Source organism: Cyanistes caeruleus, chromosome 3, assembly GCF_971803275.1.
Source record: "Cyanistes caeruleus chromosome 3, bCyaCae1.hap1.1, whole genome shotgun sequence".
In the NCBI taxonomy this organism is placed as follows: Eukaryota; Metazoa; Chordata; class Aves; order Passeriformes; family Paridae; genus Cyanistes; species Cyanistes caeruleus.
In genome coordinates this window covers 81,533,343-81,559,542 of record NC_141703.1, presented here as the reverse complement: position 1 = coordinate 81,559,542, position 26,200 = coordinate 81,533,343, and the positions used below count along the sequence as shown (strand labels likewise).

Genomic DNA, 26,200 nt, shown 5'->3' with positions numbered 1-26,200 from the left:
TATTTCAAAATAGAAGAAAATTAATTGTGTGCTGAGACTAAATATATTCCATAGCAGAACTGGAGCCAAATACTGGTTATATTCAATTTGAGCAATGACAAACACTTGAGATTGGTCCTTTAAATGATTTAAGAAGGTCTCTGCTCTCTTGGAGGTCATCACTTGCAAAGTCCTGTGTTTATGTTCAGTATAAGAGACATTATAGGTCATTGTCTGACTGACAGCACAGATCACTTCAGACACACACTGTCTACAGCTCTGTGTGCCCTCTAGAAATGCCAGCTTCTTTCAATTGACTATATAGGGACCCTATTTCCTTATTTAGTAACAGAAATAAATGTCCCAAGTAGGCATATCCTGGTTTTACATAGGATAGTGGTGTAAGTCTTTGCAATTGTTTATGAAGTCAAAGGTTTTATCATGTAAGAAACCCCAATTTCATATATATTAATTTCTGATTTGAAGAATTACAGCAAAATATGTTGCTCAACATGCAATGAAATACTGCTTATCAGCAGAATTCAATTTCTAAATCACATAGAACTAAAAGTATATCCAGAGAGACCTAATGCATAGATATAAATCTATAAAATAAAACCAAGTTGGTTTTTATCATTATGCCCAAAAAAAGCATTAAAACACACTTAAGAAGTTGTCAATAGAGGCCAAATAAAACATTATGAAATCAACAGCACCTACCAGTGAAGAAATTTTTATTTTAATTGACACAGGGCTGAATCCACACACTACAAGCAAATCAAAGGCTTCCGCTTTCCACATTAAAGCCTATTCTTTTCAGATAGTTAATTAATTCTGTGCACAGTCTGCTGTGATTAAAGATGGATGGCTTGATCTCAAAGCATGCTGAACCATCTGTATCCCTTCATCCAAACAAGCAAAACACAACAGTTTCTAAGTAAGGAGCTGTACATTATGACTTATGACCTCTGGAATAAAATTGATCCAGTCTTCAGGAGCTTTGCCTTCAAATTTCAGACCTCACCATGCCTCTGATTCTTTGCAGCCAATTAGTTTGTGCTGATTTGAGTCACTACAGTTCTCTCCACTTTTACAAACTAGTTGTTTTGTCAGCATGAGTGTGACAACAATTAGACGTCCCTGTTTTTGCCCCATGCCTTTTCTCCTTCACAGTCATTCAATGACAAGCGTAAAAAGAACTTCATCTTTTCACGAAAATTCCCATTCTACAAGAGCAAGGAGCAGAGTGAGCAGGAAACAAGTGATCCAGAACGTAAGTAACCTCTTGGAGACGATGTCACATGCAGCAGCACAACAAATGGGTGACACGCATGATACCAGTATCCCACACATGCAGGCAAATATCTGTCATAGGCAGGCAGGAGAGGTATTACTACTGTGACCAATGTATGACTGCAGTTTGGATCCAGCTTCTCCTTCCATCTCTGGAAATGCTATTTCCAGAAGAATAAAGCAGTGACCTTAACTTTTGGAAGCGGAAATATGGCTCCTCAAAGTTGTTGTGACACCTGTCATAAGTCCAAAATTGTCTCTCAGAAATATTTCCAGATCAGAATTGGCTCAAAATAAGGCAAACATGATTTCTTTGAAAATACTAAACTAATTAGTTTTTAAAATATCTCTTCTAATCTTTTTTTGCCTTTGACTTTCACCAAGTTGATTTCCATGGGCAGCTTCACTGGAAGTTTAGCAATTAAAGGAAGCGACCATGTTAACAGCTTAAAGAACTAAATTGGATCTTGAAATATGTACCACCAAAAGCATTTATTGCTTGCTTAAATTATATAGGGAACCAGCATTATTAAAATATTTTCTAGTTCCAAGCCCAAATATTCACTTTTTTTTTCTTAATAATTCTGTCCTAAATTTATCCAGTGAGGATAGTTTCTGGAACTTTATTTATCTGGTTGTTCCTTCTTCCTCACAGCTCCAAAAGGCATGTTTCACAGTCACTGCCTCTGTCTTTGGCTGAATTTCCATAGAATATGAGTCTAAATTTGTTTCAGAAAGAAAAGGCAGGGATCCAGATTGCTTAATCAACATGGTCAGTCATGGTAGTATCCATTTCAACTCCACTGACTTCTTCCTTCCTCTCTGCGGCTGTTCTTCCTTTCTCATTGCTCTCTCTGGGGACTTCCGTGCAGGACATCCCCGGATTAGGTGACGACGGTTATGGAACAAAGACTCTGAGTAAGTTCCCAGGAATGGTCACTGTAAACCCTTTTTTGTTTTGTTTTGTTTTGGCTTCCGTTTCTTCTCTAAGGACCCTCCACTCCTAGCATGCACAAGATAGAGTTTTATTTGTTACCCAGCTGTGAATGCATTACAAATGTTTCAATCGTTCTGTTCTGCATGATGGTATTAAATAACATACAGTGTATCAAGCAGACACTTTCACTTCTTTTGTAATAACACCTTTTGTTTCTGACAGTATATTATTGTTCCCATCATGGCAGTTCTGTAGAGTAGCATACCTAGAATGCGTTTTGCTGCCTAGACTGTTCTTTTCAGCAACAATCCCTCCCTCTCCATCTAAAGGGAAAGTTAAACATTTTAACATGATCACATCCTGAGGAGATCAATAGAAAATTAGTTTATGCTGTTGCTTCTGCATTTTCAGCTTTTTGCATGGGAGTGTTTGTTACTTTGCTGAATTTTTAGATTAGTATTTGTTATTAATGGAAGAAGTCATTTGCAGGCTAGAGAAGATCATGCATTCTCCAAAGCTAATTTTGGACCAGTCTTCACCATTAGCAATCTATTCTCTGTCACACCAGCTTAATCCATTTTTTTCTGATGCAGCAATCCTGTCTCAAGACTTGGCATTGCAGAGTGTATAACATGTCAGATCATTGCTCTGAAACAATTTTGCTTCCTCAATATGTGAACCAGAAAAACTGTATAGAATGAAATATTTGCTGCTGATTTCTACATATGTAGATGTATTAAATTCTGTATCCAGAGCTAAATAATATAAACAAAATGCCACTTGCATGCGTTTGGCTACTTGTTCCTCAGTTGTTTTTCCTTTTCTTAAGCACCAAGTAATTGGAGCAAAATGTGTGTTAATGCTGCATTGCCTACTGTTTTGTATGTGCTTTTTAATTTCAGGAATGCACATCCATGCACACAGTTTTGGAGATAATTCTGTTTCTGACTGAATTGTTGAAGGAACATTTTAATGGTTTAACTTAATGCCATACAGTGGCTCACAATTTAAAGATGAAAGCTTTATCTCTTGTACAAGGAAGAATGGTTCTGCAGGACTGGTTTTGTCAGTGATAGACAGCAAATGTCACTGCCACCTGAGTTTTAACTATTCTATGATCATTTAAGTGTCATAGCAGCTCATTAGCAATGAATGCAGATCCTTCCCTGCTAGAGAAAAGTAAAAGACTTCAGATCTGATAACCCTTCTGAATATGTGCCCTTAAAAAGAGAATTGTTCATAACATCCAACCATTTGAAAGTTACCTAAATTCTGTAAATTGATGTGGAACAAAGTAACACCAAGGTAATGTATAGGCTTTAATGACTATATTAATATTGCACCTAGTTTTAAATTACTGGTACACCTCTAGACATTCCCACCCATCCAAATTTTATTAGTTTTCAACTCAGACATGCTTTTTAATGACAGTTCTTACTATAAAGGATATTTGTTATTTTTAAATGAAGTTGTTCAGGGTCCTGCATAGCATATTCTTTTGAGATTACCCTTGTTAACTTGCTACAAAATGTCTTAAAGTCATGCTGTTTTCTTCAAAATATAAGTTGAATTTTTAAAAGCATCTTCTTAAGCCCCAGGTCAAGGTTTCCCAGACTATTTTTATCAGATATCATGCCTTGTCATTTATGTTGCTCCAGTAGCCCCATCATTCCCAATCTATGAAGCCTAAGCCATTAGAGTGGTACATGGAGGAAAGGCAGCACCTTGCAGAGAATTTCAGCACTCTTCCTATCCTTCTCATTAACCCAGGGTGCTCACACATGTACAGCTATTATGCCATTGGCTTCTAGAAGTCCAGGACCAGCTGGAAAGTTTTCAATTGACAAATGATCTTTCAGGTGGAAAGTAATCAGCATTTCTGCTGGAGAAACCACTGTTCAATATGGTCCTGCAGACCTCCTGGAGAGCATGTATCATGATCTTACTGTCTGTAAATTGTCTGCTGACCACAGTTTTGCAACAGTAACATTACTTGATGTAGATTTAACCTTCCTTTCAAGAATATGATAATAGAAACAGGACACCTGACTTAACAAACCACAAGACTGACCCATCATGATAGTTCTTATATTCCTGTTCTCCAATACAGACTGGTCTGGTAAAGGTTTTCAAAGTCCAGCTCAAATCCTGAGGCTAGACAGTTTCTGGAAAAAGACTTCCTCCCTTTTTTTCCTTAGTTTTTTCATTGGCTTATTGCCTTTTTTTTTTCTTTTTGGCTTTTTTGGCTTTTTTTTTTCTTTTTTTTCCTTTTGGACAGGTTAGATTAGATACAGTTACAATGTTTGATACTGAAATAACTTTAATCTGTTAATCACTGTGCAGAATCCTTTGGGATAGTGCACAGTGATTAAAGATAGATACAGGTTAGAAGTTTAGCAGGAATAGTTTCAATGCATTAATGATGCACATCACTGATAGTGCAGAATATGAGCAGACACTTGAATTTCAAGAAATTGCTCAAAACATCAAGTGAGATACAAGTTGACTATCATATACATTGAAAGGAAGTTATCAGAGATGTCATTTACTGTCTATCACAAGAAGATATGGTTTTGCCATGGCACATATCAGTAGCTAATACACAGTCTCTTTCTAAAATGCCACAAAAGACAAAGCTTTCATTTTACCGCTGTAAAATATCTGAGCATTTTCAGGTGATGTCACTGCACAGCTTTTATTTCTGCTCTGCATAACTACCTTTGCATGACTGTGGCAGTTCTTTTAAGTTTCTGCAGCTCTGTGGTGCTTGGTTATGTTCTTTAATTTGCTGTACTGTTCTTGCAGAACATGTTTCTTCTAATGCCAGCGATAGTGAAAGTAGCTACAGTAAGTTACTGCTTTCATTAGAGTCCTTTTATTTTGCATTGCTTGTTCTGTTTCTTTTATTTTGTTTCTTTCCTTGCTATTCTTTTGTTAATGTTAAAAAGATCACTGGAGCAAATGGCTTGGAATTCAAATTTATGACCATGTCTTGAGTACAAAACTATAAAAGAAAACTGGCAGACTCTATAAGAGAAGGGAGAAAGGTTGTTACTTGTGATGTATTAGTGCCATAAAACTAAACCTGGCTTTGGGTAGCCTATGCAAATCAGGATTATTTCATTTAGTGACAAAACTTTATTTCAGTGGGGGTGGGGGGAAGTTTCTTGATGATCTTTTAAGAGTAGAGTTACTGCACAGCCATAATCAAATCTGTAATAGGCATCCTTTTTACAAGGTCACAATTTTTACTTGCATTTCTGCATGCCTGTATGGATGGCTAAGAAACAGTCCCAGAAATTTTTTTGAGCCCTTAGTTTTCACAGTACAGATTTCCTAATTCATACTGCCCTCTAAAAAAAGGTAAGATAGATCTTCACTGCTTAGGCACTGCCACTGAATGTCACTGATACCATGTAGGTGGAGCCTGAGCCTCAGGCTGATTTGCTTGAATTTACAGACTCCATGTGATCATATAACAAAGAGACAGATTGTATGTTCTGGGTAACTCTTAGTAATGCCCATAAATTTAACCAATATTTTTTGGAAGTTCTGAAAAGCAGAAAAAAAAAACCAAGGCATTAAATAAATTCCTAAAAAGGTAACAGAAGTTACAGAGTGCTTGCTAGATCACCCAGTTTCATTTATTCAAGCCATTTGCTTAACAAATCAAGTTTTCCACCAGTCACTCAGCACTTGTGCTAGGCACCCACATACATTCAGGTAATAAATGGTATCATACTTCATGTTTACTAGTCCTGATACAAGGCATAGCAATTGAGCTCCGTTGATAAACACTGGTTTGTTTCAGCAAAACAGCTAACCTTATCCTATCCAGAAATGGTAAATTAGTTTGTATTCTCTTGTATCGAAAAGGTTTCCTTGGAAAGCAATTGCCAGAGTCACAAGAAAATAGTAGGCACTCTTGAATTGTCAAGATCCAATTCTGAACTGTTTTATTTTTAATGTGCCCTCTACTTAGGAGGAAAGGTGAATTTTTTATTATTATTTTCATATGGAGATACAAGATGCTCTTTCCCCTGACTGACTTTACAATCAGAAATTAATCAAAGGGTTAAATTTTCAAAAGTTTGCACAAGTCAAATCTCATCCAGATCTGTGTATTTCAGGGAGAGCTCAGGGTAAAAGCCCAGAGGAGAATCTAGGCTGATGAACTTTCCCAAACAGCAGCTTTCAAAGGAATGCCCAGATGCAGCCAAATATTTGGGGCATGTCCACAAAAGCCTGTTAGCAAATTTGATCATAAGACAGGCCAGGTAGCCAGTTCTTTGTTGGCTGTGTAATAGCTTAAAATAAAGTGTGTTTTTTGAGGTGCAAGAAAGGTAATAGAAACTATTTGGGAAAGTTAGCTGAACATATACTTGGGAGAAAAAGTAGTGCTGGAGTAATAAATGCGCATGGCAGTCACCCTCCTTCTAGAGTGGTTTCCATCTGCACAAGCTCTGCTCTCACTCCAGCAGCATCCTTTGGACTGGATTTTCCCATACGTTAGTGTATGTCCAACAGCTTCTTCATGGTGGAGAAGATGCTGGCAGTGATTTCTTCTCTGCTTACAGAACAGCTATGCCATTAAGAAGCAGAGGAAGCCCATCTTAGATTATGTCAAATGAAAGAGGCTTTAAAATACAGAACCTGGTGCCCAAAGGGCCTGATTTCATCTGCTAAGGATTCATTGGTGTGTGCTAACATGATATTTGAAGGCAAGACCTTGACAAATTAGCAGCTGTGGTTCCCAGATGGAAATTATTGTTTCAGATGACCATGGTGGCACCTGAAGTCTAACCTGATTGTGTTCGATTTCCACGTGGCCATGGTAAATCAGCATATCTCCTGCGGAGAATTAAAGCCCTCCTGATTCCAGATGATTAGTCTTTGAATCTTCAGATACGAGATCTGCTGTGTTCACAGCATATCCCATTGCACAGCTCATTACAACAAATCTCCCCTAGAAACATTATATGTCAGAAACCAAGCAAAATCAGATGACAGTGAGAGGCAGGTGGTCAGAGAGTGAAGTCAACAAATTGTGAGGGATGGAGATAAAAGAGATGAGGCCTGTCAAAGGAAGTTCTCTTTTCACTGCAGTTCTCACTTTGTGGGACTGAGAAAGGATGCTACACTGTAAAAGCTTATCAACATCTCTGATGTGGGAAGAATAATTACCAGACATAGTCCTAGAAGATTTCCTAATGTATTCCTCACTGCCTCCTGATTTATTTCTAATGGAAAAAAAATAAAAAAATAAAAAATTAGTGTCCAAGGTAACATTCCTGGCAGAGGAAGACAGCATGCAATTAATATTTCTTCTATTCTTGTTTGCATCTGGGTGGCTGGGAATGGAGTCCATCATCAGCCAGTGCTACAGAACCAAGTTTGTATTAACTCCATTTGGACACAGCCATGTTGCAGAGTTGTTCCTCAGTGTGACACAGTGTCACTTTGAGAGGAGTCTGTATGTTCAAGGTGAGGCAGTGCGAGTTATCTCACAAGGACACCATGTGTCTTGACTTGGAGACTCATCTAGCCCTCAATCTGTGACATGGAGTATATTGATGACATGCAGAGGAGAAAAAAGGAGGGCTGAAAAATTCATGGGCAATGGAGAAAACTACTGGAGGAATCAATGGGTTTGCATGGGGTTGTGACTCTGTCCTTGTGCCTCTTCCCATTTCTGCTTTCGCAGAAAATTAGCAGGAAGAAAGGGGTTGCCTGCCCCACTGCTTTCTGAACTGTGGCAAGTTGCGGCAGAGTGGCTGGCTGTAAAGCTTCCTGGTGGAAAAAGATTTGGGAGTGCTGGTCAACAGCATGAGCCTGCCTGTACACAGGTGGCCAAGAAGGCCAGTGGCACCCTGGCCTGGATCAGCAGTGGTGTGGCCAGCAGGAGCAGGGCAGGGATTGTCCCCTGTACTGGGCACTGGTGAGGCCTCACCTCAAATCCTGTGTTCAGTTCTGGGCCCCTCACTGCAACAAAGACATTGAGGGGCTGGAGCGTGTCCAGAGAAGGGCAACAGAGCTGGGGAAGAGTCTGGAGCACAAGTCTGGTGAGGAGCAGATGGAAAGAGGTTGAGGTGAGGTGGGGTTAAACTTTACTCCCAAGTAACAAGCAAGTTGTCTCAAATTGCGCTAGGGAAGATTTAGATTAGATTTTAGACAGAATTTCTCCACTGAAAATGCTATCCAGCATTGGAGCAGGCTGCCCATGGATGTGGTTAATTCACCATCCCTAGAGGGATTTAAAAGACATGCTCAGGGACGTGGTTTAGTGGGACTTGGCAGAGTTGGACTTGTCTTTTCCAAACTAAATGATTCTGTGCTTCTATGACTCTATGAAATGAGCAATTCACACCTTGTCCAGAAGAAAATGTGTGTGGGTAAGAAATGACTGGCAATTGCAGGGTGTTCTCCTGCAGACTTCTTATATATCCCTATAAAAACAGCCAGTTGGAGTCCAGAGTGAGGTGTCCTGCATTTTTTCTAGTGTGTCTCTGGCAATTGTTTTAACACATTTCTCTAACTTTTGCTTCTCATGATGAGCATTTAGTGAAAAGTAGATAGTTTCAAAACCTGTACTACTTGGTCATTCCTAGAACCATTCCAAACCAGCAATATTGAAGGCTTCTGAGAAATGTCCAGGCTGTGACCTGGACAGTGAGGAATAAGGGGGTTAAAAATCAACTGGGCTTTTTCTAGGAGATGCTCTGATGTGTTCATTACTTTTTAGAAAAATATATTGCTTAAAAATTTAAGTATTTCTTATGTCTCCAGGGTTAAAAAAACAGAAGTCAGACATTTTTTTATTTCGAAAATATAATTTAAAGTCCTCCAATGTGCTCTCAAGAGAAAATTCTTTGGCCACTTCTAAGCCACAAGAAGTTGCAAAAACTAAACCAGATTTCTTCTGCCAGTGCCCTCAACACTGGGTTTGTTATGAACAGTAGGTCTGAAGCCAACAGTGGAATATTCTTTCTGCCAGCAGATAACCTTCAGCTCTGTTAATTTCAGGGTGAACCACAGACACATTTGAGAGCAGAATCCAACCCTTTATAAATAATATAAGTATTATAAGTATTTTGGGGCCAGGAACAAATGCTGGCTTGATCTTAAAGGGGATGAGTTGCTACACAGCTGCTGCTGAATCACACAGCCATGCTCTTATGAAGTCTATGCTAGTTTATTTTTTCCCATTCTCAGCAGTAAAGCCAAGTTTGCAGAGTGGTGTATAAAGTCCTGGTCTAGCAGAAAGTTGTTCTTTTTGTGATAAGGACACATGCAGCCAATTTTGACTTATCGCTGGACCAGTTAATCAAACTATGATTTAAAGTTTATTTTGAGCTCTGTAACTTAAAATGTTCTGATTTATTTTTCAAACCAAGCTTGTAAGGACAGACTTTTTACTATGGACTCATCAGATTTTATTTTGTGAGACATGATTTTCATAATGGGCATGGATTTCAAGTCTCTCTCCTGCATATGTGCTGTAACACTCTTACACATAGTTCAGTAAAGGTTTTTACAGCTGTCTTCAAAATTACACACACACTGTCGTATCTGTTTAGTCTAATTGCATAACTGGTTGTGATTGCACCAATTACCTAGAGAGGCAATGCATAACTAAAAGTTAAAAATAAGAACAAGTGTAGGAAAAAATTTTGACTCTGTCAGAAAATCATCAAGTCACTCCTCTAATGAGATTTGAAGGTTCAGAACAAGGTTAAAGTAGTCCTGATTATTAAAATAGATTATTGATTATTAAGGACACTTGCATTGGCTCCACAGAATTGCTATATTATTCAGGCATACTCAAATTGGCACAAGAACTGAAGTCTCATTTTATACCCACACAGCTGTATTGATCTTTGCCCATAGACAACTTTTCAGTCATAAATTCATGCTCAGACTACTGATGATCTTTTTACATATTGGTTTTCCAGCCTTTCATGGCTATCAATGTATTTCCAAAAATCATATGTTCATATAAACAGGACCCCAGCAAAGGGATTTTGAGCCCTTGAAGTAGAGGCTGGGATATTGTCTAGTGTGGTCTGTGCAAAAGAAAAAAAGGAAGAAATTTATTTTGCCAAAATCTTGCAAATACAACTCAGGTATTTCATATATTAGCCCAAAACCTAAAGGATGGTATAAGTAAAATAAGCCTTCTTTGATTTTAAATCCATATGAGCAACAAAATTCAGACAAGAGCCTGAAAATTAAATTAATTTGGCTCATCTACAAGAAATTCAGTGTGCATTGATGGTAACCACCACCATTAGTCCAAAAATTGTAATGAACCCAAAAATTCTCTTTGATTTTTTAAAATCATAAATAACTTCTAGCTGTCTTCACTAGTACTACTTTTTTTTTTTTAATTTTTATTCATCTCTGTTCAGATTTTTTCATTCACAAACATTTATAGGATGCCAAAATCTATGGATTTCCACTGCATGAGTTGCTGGATGAGGGAGAGTGTTTGTTTATATGGTGGCTGCCCCATGGCAGCTCACAGCAGCTCTCCCACCCCGTTACCCACATGATGGATGCAGGTCCACCAGACCTGTGGAAGCCCTGGGTGTTCTGGCCAGGCAGTAGGAAAAGGGGCCTGTTTATGTGTTACATGAAAAATGCCTGATACCTACCATGTCTACAGTGAAACTGGTTTTGAGTCTTTCACAGGCTCTCTGCCATCTAATCAGAAAGGAAAAAAAGAGGCATCACACTAAATCCGTTTCGATCCATCCTACCCATCTGAAACCCAATAAAATCCCTTAAAAAGGTTAAAATAATACTACTTAAGAAATTTAACTGGCAGCACAGGACCTTGCTGCCCAATTTATAGAGGTTATGAGTTATAACAGGCTCCAGGTTATTCTTCTATTCCCAAGCATAAGAAAACACAACTGGCATACTCAGAGCAAAGGGAAGCAGGGAGTGGTCCTGAGAAAGTGAAAGTTCTCCAATAATTTTACCCATAAGTATATTGCATTTAGGAAACTTTCCCCTTTTTTGTCTTCCGTTTCCTTATTTTATTTATTTTCTTCTCTTTTTGACTTGATGGGATTTTACTGAAGAACAGGGGAATGCACCAAAATCCTACAGGAAGGTCTTTTTCTTTTTTTCTCTTTTTTGTTTTATCTGTTAAATGTCAGAAAGATTTTCCAGATCAATACAGCTAACCTGTGCTAATTAAGCTGTTAATGTGGATGTTAAATGAGGCTTAGGCAAATGATAAGAGCCTGTGTCCTGATGGATTTCACAGTATCTTACACCTCAGAGCCATCACAAGGTTACAGCAATCTGATTATTGATTGACTCTAGAGCTCTTCATTATACTTAATACTTTATGGACTACTTCAAAACCATGCAGTACTGACTGAGTGGAGATCATTAAATTGTACCATCTGGTAAAGTTAACATGCAAACAGCTTCTGAGGACCTACAGGATTTTGTCTGGACAGTACGTGGCAGGATTTTATTCATTTAGAAATATAAGCTTCCTGACTCCTTTTTCCAGAAAAGAAAAGCAGTGGAAATGGTGTAGCTTTTCCCTACACTCACACTAGCATGTTAAGTCTGGAACTGAGGGCTGAAGACCCTCAGGAAGGTGTCTGTCTTTAAGTCCTTGTATATCACAGTCAACCTCAAAGTTTCTCCTTGCTTACTGCAACCCTTTCCCATGGCTTAAACTTCAGCATGATCTGAGTGGGCTGGATAATTTTTCTTTACATTCAGCCTGGCCACAGATTCACAAGACATCTGTAAAACAGGCTTGTTTTTCTCCATAGCCCATACCCTACTGCATGTGTTGCTGTACCAAAAGCTTTAGCATAGGGACATGTCTACCAGAGACTAGGCAAAAAAGAAAGTAAAATCTGTGCTGACTTGTCAGTGCTGGTTATAAGTCTGCACCAAAGCCAAGTATTAGTCCACAGGAAGAAAAAAAATAAAAAATAACAATAGTTTCAGAGTCTGTTTGCCTCCAATTGCTATTGACACTGTCATTCCCATGAGATTCTGCTGTTTAATTGCAGATATCTCTATCTGGCCTTGCTGTTTAAATGCTGTTAGGGAACAGTGGAGAGAAACTCACCCTTCTGACTTTTTCTCTCCTCACAAAGTAGGCATGTAAAATAGACATGACTTAGAATAAGTACTTGTTTACTTGTAGGCAGCAATTGGCTCCGAAGAGTATCTGGGGACTAGCTTAGACATAAGCACTCAAGCCTCAGGTTTTTGAAATTAGTGACATGAAGCTCCTGCTGTGGATCTGCTTGCTATTGAAACAAATATTTTCAAGTTTAAGATGGTATTTGTACAGACAGGCTCCCCTTCATTTGTTTGGTATGTGATGGCTTCATCACCCTCCCCAAGACTGACTTTCTCAGGCTGCTAAAAAATATAGCCTTGGCTCCTGTGGGGTAGAGGACAGACAGTGTCCAGCCTGTGGAGTAGATTTTTTCATCTCCAGAGAAATGAGACATCCTGAGTTTTACATCACCCCTAAAATTTACTGAGAAACTTAAGGGAAACCAACACATGTGATGCATAAAACCTAGTGTAACAATAATTCCAGGTTTCCAACTTTGCAAAAAGCCAAAAAGTGATTACCATATCAAACATTTGCAAACAGAAAAAAAAATTCCTTGTCCACACTTTTCATATGTTATGTGGTCTTGTCCTCAAATGATGTCTAATCTCTTCCTTTTATTAAAAATTACGTTCTCCTTTGCTGCTTTAGCACCATTGCTAGGCAGGAGTTGGTCCTGTCAATTCTCTCCTAACACATCAGTACAATTTTTTATTTGCTGTTTCTGTCATTGTCAATAATTACATTATTTTTACTTGAAGAGCTCTCTTACACATTTATAACTGCTACCTAGATACTATATCACACACACAAAAAAATCTACCAACATAGCAGATTCATGGGGTGGGAGTCAGCTTCAGATTAAAACACAAAAACATTTTGTACCTACTTGAGAACTAAGCATTACAAACAAAGTTTGTTAATACAGTTAGTGGAGCCTCAAGGGAAACTCAGACAGCAGGCAGACTACTTCTGGGTGAAGTGTACCCCCCTCTAAAGCCTATAGGTATTTCCATCAAGCAAGGCAGCACTCTCTTCCTGTATGTGCACACTTTGGTTTGGCAGGAGCCCACCAGAACAATATAACACAGGCTCACGTGCCTGCAAGCAGATGAAACAAAGGCAACCCTGTCTATTTCGTAAAGCACTGGTATGCCTTATGATACTCTTTCTTCTGTAGTATCTAAAATAGTTGCAAAATCCCATCTGTGGATCTTCTCAGAAACAAGCCCTGAACTGAGCAAAAATAAAATCATTATTTTAAACTGTGCTGGGTTGTATTTAGAACCTGACAGAGCCCTCAGGTGGTACCAAATATGTGACAGTGACCCAGAAAGAGAAATGAGCAGGAATTATTCATGCCTTAGGTGAAGAATCCTACTCCCTGTCCTCTTGCACTCCCTTGGATGGGAGGACAGTGATGAATCGTTTGCACCCAAGTCAGGGTCCATATAGTGCCTTGTTCCTCCTGGCAAATTTGTCTGCTTTAGTCCCCTAAATATCACCATGAGGAAACAGCACTGTCCAGAAAGGGCAGAGGGAAGACAAATGTATAAAATATAATGCTGTGAGACCTTTGCTGAAGGTCTTCAAAAGCTGCCTAGACATGATCCTGTACAACCTGTTCTAGGTGCTTTAGCAGGGTGGGATTGGACTAGATGATCTCCAGAAGCCAAAAGTCCCCTTCAGACCCAACCACTCTGTGAGTCTGTGATTTGTGTTCAGGGAAAGGATAAGGATAAGAAAATAGCTCATAACTAGATGTTGGGTTCTGAGTGCCCTAGATTATGGAGGCTATGCACTGAAGAACAATCAGCCAATATATACATATATATATTCAGTGCATAAAAATTGTTCTGTCTAGGTAGCCTGTTGATTTACTCTGCAGCAACATGTTAGGGCCTTAACAATATGAAAAGCATTGCATCTTAAATTGCTGCACTATCCTTGTAAACAACCTTGTTTCAAATGACAAATAAAGGCATGTTGCCCATCAATAAAAAAGCCCAATATCAGTAAATAGATTTGAAACACATGGAGGGAGAGGGCGGGGAAGGAAAAAACTGTCTCCATACCTGGAAGTTATGATGGACTTTGGAATGGTTCAGGTGAGAGGCTTATCAAGAGAGAACTGTTGAACCTGGTCTGTCTCTATGTGAAGCATTTTATCAAACTTAAGTACCTGACATGTTGCTCATCAGCTTCAATCTCTTCTCTTTCTTGTCTCATCAGGAGGCCAAGAGGACTGCATCCTTTCCTATGAACCTGTCACAAGACAGGAAAGTAAGTTTCATCTTCTTTTCTATCACTCTTCCTTATGTTTTTTGTTTCAGAGTTTGGGGGCCAGCAGAGTGGTAAGCCTTGCTTTGCCAGTTCCAGATTCACTGTGCCTTCCTTTTCTTGTACTCTCATTCTATTTTCACATGAAAAAAACTGTTATGGTATTCCTTGGAAGCCACCACTTCTTAAAATTCCAAGGACTCTTCTCCCCAGTACATTCTCATGTACTTTACTAGTGCAGAAAATTCATCAGTCTACACAATACTGATGTAGATTTTCTAGATTTACTGCAATATTGTTACATGGAAAGCCTTTATTATTTTGCTTCTCATGTGGTATGTGCTACTGTCCAGGGCAGACAAACATATGTAAAGGCAACTTAAAATGGGAGCAGATCCATCTGGTTTAGTGGGGGATGCACTCATATAACTTGAAGTGAAAAAAAGGCTACGATAGTCTTTCCATACCTCATGGAAGAGTCCATCTGTGAGCATTTGTGAGTGGCCTTGTTGAGAATAGCAAATATATCTATGCTTCTACATAGGCATGTAGCTTATGCATTGACCATCACAGAGTGCTGCAGTGGTTCTCATTCCATCCCCTTTCTTCATGTCAATAGATAAAATATTCATCAATAAAATGTGCACCTAAGTTTTCACTTCATATGTAAAGACAACAAATCTGGTTAGTGATATTTATAGGGTGCATTTGTTATTGTGGGTAAGATCATCAAAATGTGCCTTTCTTTTTGTTTTTCAGTTAATTACACCAGGCCAGTTATTATTTTGGGTCCTATGAAAGATCGGATCAATGACGATTTGATATCTGAGTTCCCTGATAAATTTGGGTCATGTGTACCACGTAAGTATGATTTTACTTCTAGTACTGAAGCTGAGTGAATGGAATCCCTTGGTGTCACACATTAACTGAGTTTCTATGGAAGCAGCATCCATGAACTATGCATAGTTGTATTTCTCAAAACTCTTTGTTTTGTCAGATACAAAAGGGGAAAATAACAAATAAATTTTTAAAAATTTTGAAAAATGTTGTGAACATCTGGAAAAAAATTCTGAAAAGTTTAAAATTCTGGTAAAATGTGAAATGTTACAACTCAATTGCCCAGCATCCACCATAATACACACCATATATATGATATATATATATATATATATATATACACATATATACAATCCACCATAAATATACAGAATAATCTGTGATTTGTATGAGATATAGACTGTTGAATCAGAAAGCAGTGTTAGACCCTGAATCAAGCAGAATATTTATATCTCAGAACATTAGAGCTTGCTGTTTATTTGAGGGTCTAATTGCAGTTGTACTTCATTTTAAATGGTTGTCTCTGGCAATACAATAACTTAAAACTACTACAGATGAGAACAGAATCAGGCTTATAAATTAGGCTAAATTGAGTTGATGAGATCACAATTCATTTTATCATCATAATAACATTAAATTTAAAATATGAAATGCATTTTATATTTGAGGTTTGTGTGTTTCTGCTGAAAAAGGTGGAATTCTGGTAAACCCTAATTTTATTTTAGCCTGTATTGATTTGAGGTAAACATCAGAAAGTATTACTACAAAAAGACAACTTTCTTGTCCTAGCTCTGTTGAAAACAATATGTAATAGCCAAAAGATCTGCTCTCAAATGTGAAGTGTCATCACTTAGAGCAGACCCAGCATTGCCCACTGAGCAAGCCATGGCTGCATTTTTCGCACTGAATGTTTTTGCTTCTTGATCTTCTGTCTCTTGTTTCACACAGATACCACACGGCCAAAGCGTGACTATGAAGTGGATGGGAGAGATTATCATTTTGTCATTTCAAGAGAACAAATGGAAAAAGACATCCAAGAGCACAAATTTATAGAAGCTGGGCAGTACAATGATAATTTGTATGGAACTAGTGTCCAGTCTGTGAGATTTGTGGCAGAAAGGGTAGGTTGATAGTAGTTTTATTGCTGGTGCAACATGATCTGCTCTGTTTCTACATTGTGTCTCAGACATGATTCTCTGCCAAAAATATAAAATAGGTGCAAAATGGCATCCTAATATTTATAGGCTTTATAATGACTCCACAAGTGGAGTCTCTGACTTTGAATGACATCATCCTTGGCACTGTCTGTACTTGGATGTAGTGCCACAGATTCAGGGTTCTAACACAGTGCCTTAAGTACTTCCCAATACAGCCTCTGCTCTTCTCTCTGTAAGACAGGGAGGTAAACGAAATCACTTTCACAGAGGCAAAAGAACCAACCACAGAAAGATTAAATTATTTGCCTCAGGTGACACAGGGAGTCTTTGACATAAACAAGAACTGAATTAATCACTAAGAATGTGGACATCCTATTGCTTTTATGAAATCATTTTCCTTATCTCAAGAAAATCCTCCTGCTCCTGCAAATTTCATCCCAGTAAAAAATAAATCCCAAGTTTGTTCTTGTATCACCAGTGTATATTTATACTGGCACCAAAACAAAAGAAAGAATGCAGGGTAGTGGAGCGCACGCCCTGGGCTCCCCCTTCCCTGGTGTGCCCGTAATGGCCCCATTCCAGGGCACTGCATTGCTGATTTGCTTCCTATCTTTTGGCTGATCTGCAAGCATGTCTGCAAGAATAAACACATGCTCATCTGTTTCCAACAGGGCAAGCACTGTATACTTGATGTGTCAGGAAATGCTATCAAACGACTACAAGTTGCACAACTCTATCCCATTGCTATCTTCATTAAGCCCAAATCATGGGAGCCTCTGATGTGAGTATAAACTTCTTAAAGCATCTGTTTTTTCAGGTACAGCCTCAAGTGGCACCACAAAGATCTTGTGTCTACATTTTGCTAGTTGTCTAAAATTAGTAATAATGAGATGAAGTAGGAAGAATACGCTCAGAGCCTGTCATCCTGGTATCTCAAGGAACAAGCCATAGTTTTGAACCTTTCAGACTGGCACACATGGGCTTGTGTGCTGGACTGTGAAGGACACCCTGCTGGTGCTTGGTGTATTTGCTCAAACCTGTGCAACAAGTTCACCAGGGATTCCCTCACACAGCTTGGTTTGTCCTGTGCATCCTTGGGTGCTCTTGGGGTTTAGAGTCTGGCCAAGGACACAAACCCGGGATTAAACCTGGGTCAGTCTTGAGGCATGTTCCTCTTCACCAGCCCTTCATTTACCTGCAGGTCTGTAAGAGGGTAGGCAAGGAGCCATGGGACTGGAGAGGGGCATTTAGAAGAATGATGGACAAGGCACCAGCTTCATGCTGCCAAGGCTGTCCAAGGCACATGCTTTGGGGGATAAGGTCAAAACTCAGTGTAAGATCAGTAAGATGAAATTCAGCACACACAAAGATGAGAAAATGAAATGCAGGACTACCAGCAGGGAATAATTTAGCTTTAGCACTGCAGAAAAGCATCTGGCAGTTGGGGTGGATCACACAGGAATACGAATGGATGGATAACGTGGTTGCAAAAAAGGGAACTTGCCACTGTGGGTTGTATTCATATCAGTGTTGTATAAGGACACAATAGACTGCTATTTTGTTTTACTGGGTATGAATGAGGCCTCAGCTGGAGTGCTGGCCTGATTCTGGGTTCCCCCCTGCTTGTGGAGGAGGAGCAGAAATTATCTAGTGTCACAGAGAGAAGGCTGAGGAGTGACTATGGAATTGATATTCATCCTGAGTTAAAACTCAGGATAAAATACGTGGTTATACATGGTTATCAAGTTGTTTTCCATGGACACTTACAGTTATGCAAGAGCTGTTCATTTAATTTGCTGTGATAAGGGTGTAATTTTGAACTCTGTGCCAGTTCCATTCAAAATTTTTATTGACAACCTGGATGAGGGCATTGAGTCTTTCATTAGGATATTTGCAGACAACACTAAGTTGGGAGCATGTGTTGATCTGTTGGAAGGGAGGAGGGCTCTGCAGAGAGACCTGGAACAATTGGGTCATGGGCAGAATCCATTAAGGTGACGTTTGATAAATCCAAGTTCCAAGTCCTGCATTTTGGCCACAATAACTCCCTGCAGCACTACAGGCTGGGGACACTGTGGCTGGGCAGTGCCCAGGCAGAAACACACCTGGGGGTACTGGTAACAGGCACATGGACATGAGCCAGCAGTGTGCCCTGGTGGCCAAGAAGGCCAAGGGCATCCTGGTCTGGATCAGGAATAGTGTGGCCAGCAGGAGCAGGGAGGTCATTCTTCCCCTGTACTTGGCACTGATGAGGCCACACCTTGAGTGCTGTGTCCAGTTCTGGCCCCTCAGTTTGGGAAGGACATTGAGACACTTGAGCACATCCAGAGGAGGCAACAAGGCTGGTGAGGGGCTTGGAACACAAGCCCTGTGAGGATCGATTGAGGGAGCTGGGATTGTTCAGCCTGGAGAAAAGGAGACTCAGAGGTGACCTTATCAACTCCCTGAAAGGTGGTTATGGTCAGGTCAGTCTCTTTCTCCAGGCAGCAACTGACAGAATGAGAGGACACAGTCTTGAGCTGAGCCAAGGGAAATATAGGTTGGATATTAGGAAAAAGTTTTTTACAGAAAGGGTTATAAAGTACTGGAAAGGTTTTCCCGGGGAGATGGTGGAGTCACCATCCCTGGATGTGGTTAAAAAAAGACTGGATATGGCTCTCAGTGCCATGGTTTAGTTGAGGTGTTAGGGCTGGGTTGGACTCAATGGTCTTGAAGGTCTCTTCCAACTTACTGATTCTGTGATTCCCCTCCCCGAGGGCTCTGCAAATGCCAGGTAGTGACATAGGTATGTGTTTGACAGCTAAAATGTTGGCACTCCCCCTTGTGTGACAGATGTTGTCTGGTGATGGTAACAGTGTGTCCGCAGCCACTGGTCACAGAGACAGAGAATGCCAACATGCACCATCTCTGGAATATGCAATCTTGGCCCTGCCTTTGGCAATAAGCTTGTTGGATGTCCAGCCACATTACAAGGAATGATTCAGAATATCTGGTACTTGCACAGCACCATCCTGACTTCCTGACTTTTCTTCCAGCCCTACAATTCAATAATATTCTGATTTTGTCGTTATATAGAAGGGTAAGGGTAGTTTGATAGCCTGCCTTCTGCATTGATTGTTTTAACAGAGATCTTAATGTACAGTTTTCCCATTCATAAAACATTTCCATTATTTGTTTAATGCTGGCATTGCCTCTGGAGTGATTAAAAAAAGCAAGTAAATAAAAGTGTCTCTTACTCTGAAAAATACATCAGGCAGAACCAGGAAAGTGTCAATAACATAAAGGCTTTGTTGATTTGATGTTAGAACAGAAAATCCTTGAATAGACTGAATGGTGTTATGAAGATGCAAAATATTGTGACAATTATTCTGTTATTGAACCAAAACAATGCTAATACTTCACTTAGGGCAGTGAAACAAGTGGGCTGTTTAAGAAATGCCTGGTCTTAGCACTCAGTGCTATGGTCTAGTTAACAAGGTGGTGATCGGTCAAAGGTTGGACTTGGTGATCTTGGAGGTCTTTTCCAACTTAATGATTCTGTGATTCAGTCTTTTTTTGGTATGTAACTACTGCAACACAAAAAAGATAGGTTTATCTGTCATAACTATTATTCCTGTTCATACAAATGAGTTGAAAGCTACTTCAATAGAAAAGTCAAAACACAAAAGACAAAAAATTTCTAATCATGAGATGCAGAGAAACAAAGGCAAAAGATTTATCCCTCATCAAATTAGCACATAAGGTTGTAGTCTCTCATTTATGCATGTGCTCATTTGCACCCATCTGAAGTGAGGGTAAGAAGAGTGAAGGGAGCATAAATAATGCACCTGCACTTGAAAGAACACATGGCCATTGCTGTAAAAAACAAATTGCTCCATCACTCCTTCCTTCCTTCCTTCCTTCCTTCCTTCCTTCCTTCCTTCCTTCCTTCCTTCCTTCCTTCCTTCCTTCCTTCCTTCCTTCCTTCCTTCCTTCCTTCCTTCCTTCCTTCCTTCCTTCCTTCCTTCCTTCCTTCCTCCCTCCCTCCCTCCCTCCCTCCCTCCCTCCCTCCCTCCCTCCCCTCTATTTCTTCCCACTCCTACATGACTGCACCTGGTTTACTCCCAGAGGTATGCTTGTTCATACCCCTCAATCAGCCTCTGTCTCTAGAGGAATGAGACCAGTGAAGAAAGAACCAGCCAGAGTGAGCTCTTCACTGGAAGAGGAGGAAAACCCTGGAAAATATGCACTTTATTTTGAATTCACCAGCTGTGCAGGTCCCCAGCTAAGAAATAAGAAATAGAAGGCACTGCAATATGACAGAACTTTTTTCATCATGAAAAATGGACATCATGGTCCTCCCCCTTCTTCATTCTCTCTTCATAAGGCACAGAATGGACAGAGTCAGGAATATAACTAGCACAGTTTTATACACCAGGCAAATCTACAACCTGAAAGTGTAATGCAAATTTCTTCCTGTTTCAAAGTACTTCCTGTTTTAAACACTTGTTTATATTTTTATTTGTATTACCTTTTCTGCTATTCCAAGCAGAATAGCAAAAAATATCTTGAGGAAGACTTCTCAAAAATTTACCAGAAACAGATCTGAAAGGAAGAGGATATTGTTAGCATTACAATATTGGTTAAGTGCCTGTAAAATGAAAATGTTATTTTGTCTAAGAATTTGCAGTGGCATGTCCCATTTCAAGACAGAGTTTTAGTTCAGTCACCTAAAGTAGGTGAAGCTGATGTGGAGTCCACCTGAATTTGATTAGATATCTTTCCAATAAATAGAATTAGTATTATTACTAATTTAGCAGAACAACACCCAGATTATATTAAACCTTTTTATATAATCTACAAATAACTGTCATAAATTTTAAAAGAAATCTTTCTTGGCCTTCATTTTATAAACCTGCTTTCTTCATGGCATTAGTATTTGCAAAGAGATTTTTCTAAGCAGTGTTCCCAGCTCTATGGTTACTTATATAGGCAGGCAGCTTTAAGCCATTTCTGGAATCACCTTTTTGCATCCTGGACATCTTCCAGAATGTTTTTCAGAAGCCAAGTAGGAGTTAGCTGTAGCAAGTTCATACTGTTGTGCACTTCATAGAGCATTTTTTTTTTTTGTACCATCAGGTCCATAATTTCCTACATGCATCACCCATGGCATAATGTATACAGTCCATTACCACATAATCATATGATTCAGTGCAAGGCATGAAATCAGATTTATGCTTTCCTAGTTGCCTCAGAAAATTTCTGTCATGTTTTAAGAAAAAATGAATCTATGCTGGGAAAAAAATGCTAGGACAAGCAAACTCCATTTATTATTGATAATTTGGACATCTACAGGCATGTAACACAATGAATGAGCATGAGCTTGATTTATTGCAAGTATACAGTGGTATTAATACTGAGCATGCATGAGCAAGACAACTCAAAGGTCTTAAAGGTACTAAATAATGCTTCTGTTGAAACAGAAATGCTCCATCAAACAACAAAACATGGGAAAAACCAGAATGTTACTGTCTGTCTTTGTTTTTATACTTATTGGCACCCAATAAGCAGTCAGTCCAACCTTATCCATCTGAGACCACCAGCTGAGTCTGGGAGGTACAGAGGTTCCTGAGGGAGCTTCAGGCAGGAGTGCTGAGTGCTCAGACTATGGCACATCCTGGATTCCAGACCTGTCTATGGGTACCTGATGTCTCAAATTTATCTTTGTTAGCAGCTACCAGACTTGGGCCTTATATTTAGTTTGGGAATGTAGAACAGTGAACCAAAATAAAAATTTTGTGGAGAAAAGTAAAATGGAAAATAGTCTGAATCAGTAGTTTTGTACTACATAAGAATTAAATTAAATTGAAAATATTGAAGTTGTCAATGAACTGTTAGAAGAATTTAATGATTTTATTCTTTTACCAATCTCAATCCATCTGTGATTCAGTTGATCATACCTTTTAAAAGCCATTCTATCAAGAATCCAAACTTTTTGATTATTTCCTTCATGTTTCTAGGGAAATGAATAAACGTCTTACAGAGGAGCAAGCAAAGAAAACCTATGATCGAGCAATTAAATTAGAACAAGAATTTGGAGAATATTTCACAGGTATGTTCTTATTAATACAATTTTTTTTTCTCAATGTATAGTCTTCTATTGCAAAACTACTAGATCAACTCTCTCTTTGACCTAGAGCACCTATCAGTATAGTGTGCCCAGAGCAAGGACTTATGGCTTGAGAGTATTGTTTCTTTGAAATTTAAGAGCAGTTGACTTAAGTTGAATTAAGGAGGCACTTGACTCCTCAAAAGTTTGATGTCCTGAGGGAGTATCTATGCCAAGGGAAATTGAGGGACAAACCTCTGTGCTTTGTGTTACAGTTGCTTTACCTTCTGTCAGCTTGGGCCTGATCTTAACCTCAGCAGCCAAGAGTGAACTCATTATAACCAGATCAGAAAGGTTGTAAATCTGCTGCTGCCCACTGCTGAAGTAGGTTCTAAATCAAATGAAGTGTGGGAATTCCAACAGTGGGAATCTCTTGTGCTGCCCTCCCCAGGACAGAACTGCTAGTTCTCTGAACTAATCTGGCTCAGTCTTCTCAGTACAAGCAGTGGGATGGGTCTCTGTCATAGGCAGGTGCCACTGATTCGAACTTCGTTGTCATCTGCAGGGGTATGACTTTTCCATAATCAACATCTCAGTATGCCAGTATTCATTTTTATTCCATGAGTGTCTATGAGTATGCTGAAGATCTGCTGACACTGGATGATGTATCTCTGAATTAAAATAAATATTGATATGTTTTCTCTACTGCAGCTATTGTCCAAGGAGATAGCTTAGAAGATATATATAATCAATGCAAACTTGTAATTGAAGAACAATCTGGGCCTTTCATCTGGATTCCTTCAAAGGAAAAATTATAAATTAGCCACTGCACCTCTGATTACGACGGGAGAATATTTAGAAGAAAACTATAATATACTATTTGGAGGCTTTCCTGTTTTTGTTGCATTTATGTTCTTTGCAGTCAATGTGAATTTTGATGAATGTACAACACAAAGTGTTTGAAGCCATGAAGGACACTGATGGGTCAAAGGGTAGGAACAAAAAGACTTCTACCATATAAAGCAAATCTGTTGTGTGCTCAGAGCACGAGTTGTAGGTATAAACTTTTGACATGGAGACCCTCTGTCAAGGGGAGCTAAGCCACCTCCTGTGCCCACGTGGACATTTTGATCAATTTCAATGGCTGAGCTCAGTGTGTTGATTGCTTTAGAGAAGTTCCCAGCTCTTGAACCTCATATAGGGCTTGATCCTGCAAGGCGCTCAGCACTTGACCCCAATTCCTACACATGAGTAGCCTGTTGACTTGGAGTCACTTGTGACCCTTCCCTATGCCATTCAGTCCCACCAGTTCCAGTAGGACTATTCACGTGCTCAAAGCTAAGCACAGGCTTAAGCATTTTTGCTAGATCAGGGCCACATGCACCTTGCAAAATCAAGCTCAGAGTATTTGGTCCACATCCTACTGAGGTCATTGTTAGGACACTGTGACCTGACTGGGAGGTGGGTCCTGTTCTAAGCTTGTCATTGCACATTTGTAGTTGGTACACCTCGACTTTGGTAACTATGCACATCTTTTGATTTCTGAAACCAAGTCAAGCATTTCTTTTTTTCCCCTTCGGAAGCACTATTGCATCAGGAGCTACCAACAATATGGTTTATTTTGATGGTGTTTAGGGGTGGGAGAGGATGGAAGCATTTCACATCACACACACATGCACACAAACACATTCCCATGCAGACACACACATGTATGAGGATTCACAGCATCTATGTTAACAAGGAGGGATACAACTGGGAAAAGCTTTAAAATTTTTGATTGTCTATTTTATCATTTATATTGATAGAAGGCACTTAAAGATGGAATAATTTATAAAAATAAAAATATATTGATGTATAGAAACTAATTTCTATAGGTAAAATGTTTTTGTGAAGATATTTTGTAAAGATTAATTAATTGAAAGATTAAATATTTACACCCTTGTGCGACTGTCAAATGTAAAGAGGACCATCAAGTTGCATTATACCTCTTCCATAACAGATTCTCTATTATTAATGACAAGCAAGATAATTCCTTAAATTGTAGTTGTCAGCTTGTTTTTCTTTCAATTTAATCCTCTCCCTTGCCTCTGTTTAATCATAATGAACTTCTGTGGAAAGATCTCTTGAACTCACTGCCCTGTAGGAATTTTCTGAACACAAAAGGACAATGCATCTTTGAGAGGGACAACTACTCAGAAGCAAAATGTCAGTGCTTAAATGCAGTTAATAATTTCTCACTTAGGAAGGAGGCATCCTTAATCCCCAAATGTTTTATGATTCTTCCTGTTTCATTCAGGGAAATAGAAAAAGCATTTGATCTTTCCTCTCTTTCCAGGCAGGTCACCAACTAACTTGTATCTTCATTCATTTCACAGTCAACAAGGGTCTTAAAAGCAAAAACTGAGGCAATAGACATTTGTGAGGGATTTGGGGAAAGTCTGTGGAATTGCAGTTTGGGATGTATGGAAGGAGAGAAAGACATATTTTTTTCTCATTTCACATTGCCCTTCTTCTGTATACTAATGCCATTCTTCACTAACTTACAAGGGGACAACTGCAACAGATGCTATGACAGTAAAACTGAATTGTGTTTGCTGCTGCTGGACCATGTTCTCTTTAAAACCCACGCTCCTACCTCTGCTGCACTGCAGGAGCGTCATGCTTTTAGCTGGTGGCTACAGCAGCCCTAATGCTTACAGATGTCTTAAGGGCAAATGCTGAATAGACTCCTCTGGCACTTGTCTGTCTGAAGCTTACATTGCTACACCCTGTCCAGCTGACAGGTCCACCCAGCCACCTTCCGCGGACAGCGCGATGAGCTGGATGTTTGCAAAAGCCACCAGCAGTGACAGGGTTAAAAATACGGGCATTTTAGTGGCTCTGAGCGGGCCGCTCATGCTTACTGCCCAACTATGGTAACTTTGAGAAGTTCACACTTCTTTAACTATTCTTCTTGCCTGGCCAGCGCAGATGTATAAACAAGGGTTTCAGTTCAGTCTCCAGAAGAGTTTTGTAATCAGAAGGGCTATAAACTTTTTTTCTTTTTTTTTTAATATAAATTAATGAATGCGTTGATTTTGGATAATTTTGCAGAAGTCCACAGAGTGGCCCCAGATCTCTGAAAGCCATGGATTTTTCCATGCTAGCAAAATACTATTGCCCCAGGTTGGGAAATAGTCCACCAGACCTGAAAAACCAAGTATCCTAAAGCAGGAACTTCATTCTAATTTTCAGCTCTGTTTTTAAGCAATCAATCACATCTGCTTCTTTGTTTCTTAGTTCAGCATGCAGCCTTTTATGGTACTATCCTATTAATAACTGTTTTGCTTTGTCATGTGCTGTGCTTTACGGTGAACAGTAACACTACGGCTGAGTACAATCAATTTTTCCATCAGTCCTTGGTTACTGTAGTAACATTATTTATTTTTCCCTGTCTGTTGTTTGTGCTTCCATTTTAGAGTTGACATTGCACTTCTTTTTTTTTTTTTTTCTTTTTTTTTTAAATAAAACATGTATTTAAAAATAAA

General features: G+C 39.2%; 1 protein-coding gene across 41 annotated transcripts in view; it reads left to right on the top strand.

Annotated features, from left to right (window-relative positions):
* Window positions 1-26,200, top strand: part of DLG2 (discs large MAGUK scaffold protein 2) — a 986,702-nt gene extending 960,502 nt beyond the window's left edge. For 26 of the 41 annotated variants that reach the window (XM_086882226.1, XM_086882222.1, XM_086882225.1 and 23 more), the window contains 8 exons: window positions 1,153-1,252; window positions 5,015-5,056; window positions 14,544-14,594; window positions 15,351-15,452; window positions 16,377-16,549; window positions 17,257-17,366; window positions 22,585-22,676; window positions 23,385-26,200. In XM_086882226.1, coding sequence (XP_086738352.1) covers window positions 1,153-1,252; window positions 5,015-5,056; window positions 14,544-14,594; window positions 15,351-15,452; window positions 16,377-16,549; window positions 17,257-17,366; window positions 22,585-22,676; window positions 23,385-23,491 — 777 coding nt within the window. In that variant the 3' untranslated portion in view covers window positions 23,492-26,200. Of the gene's footprint in view, window positions 1-1,152; window positions 1,253-2,144; window positions 2,191-5,014; window positions 5,057-14,543; window positions 14,595-15,350; window positions 15,453-16,376; window positions 16,550-17,256; window positions 17,367-22,584; window positions 22,677-23,384 lie in introns of all 41 variants that reach the window. The other 15 variants (XM_086882228.1, XM_086882221.1, XM_086882223.1 and 12 more) reach the window with 2 other exon arrangements.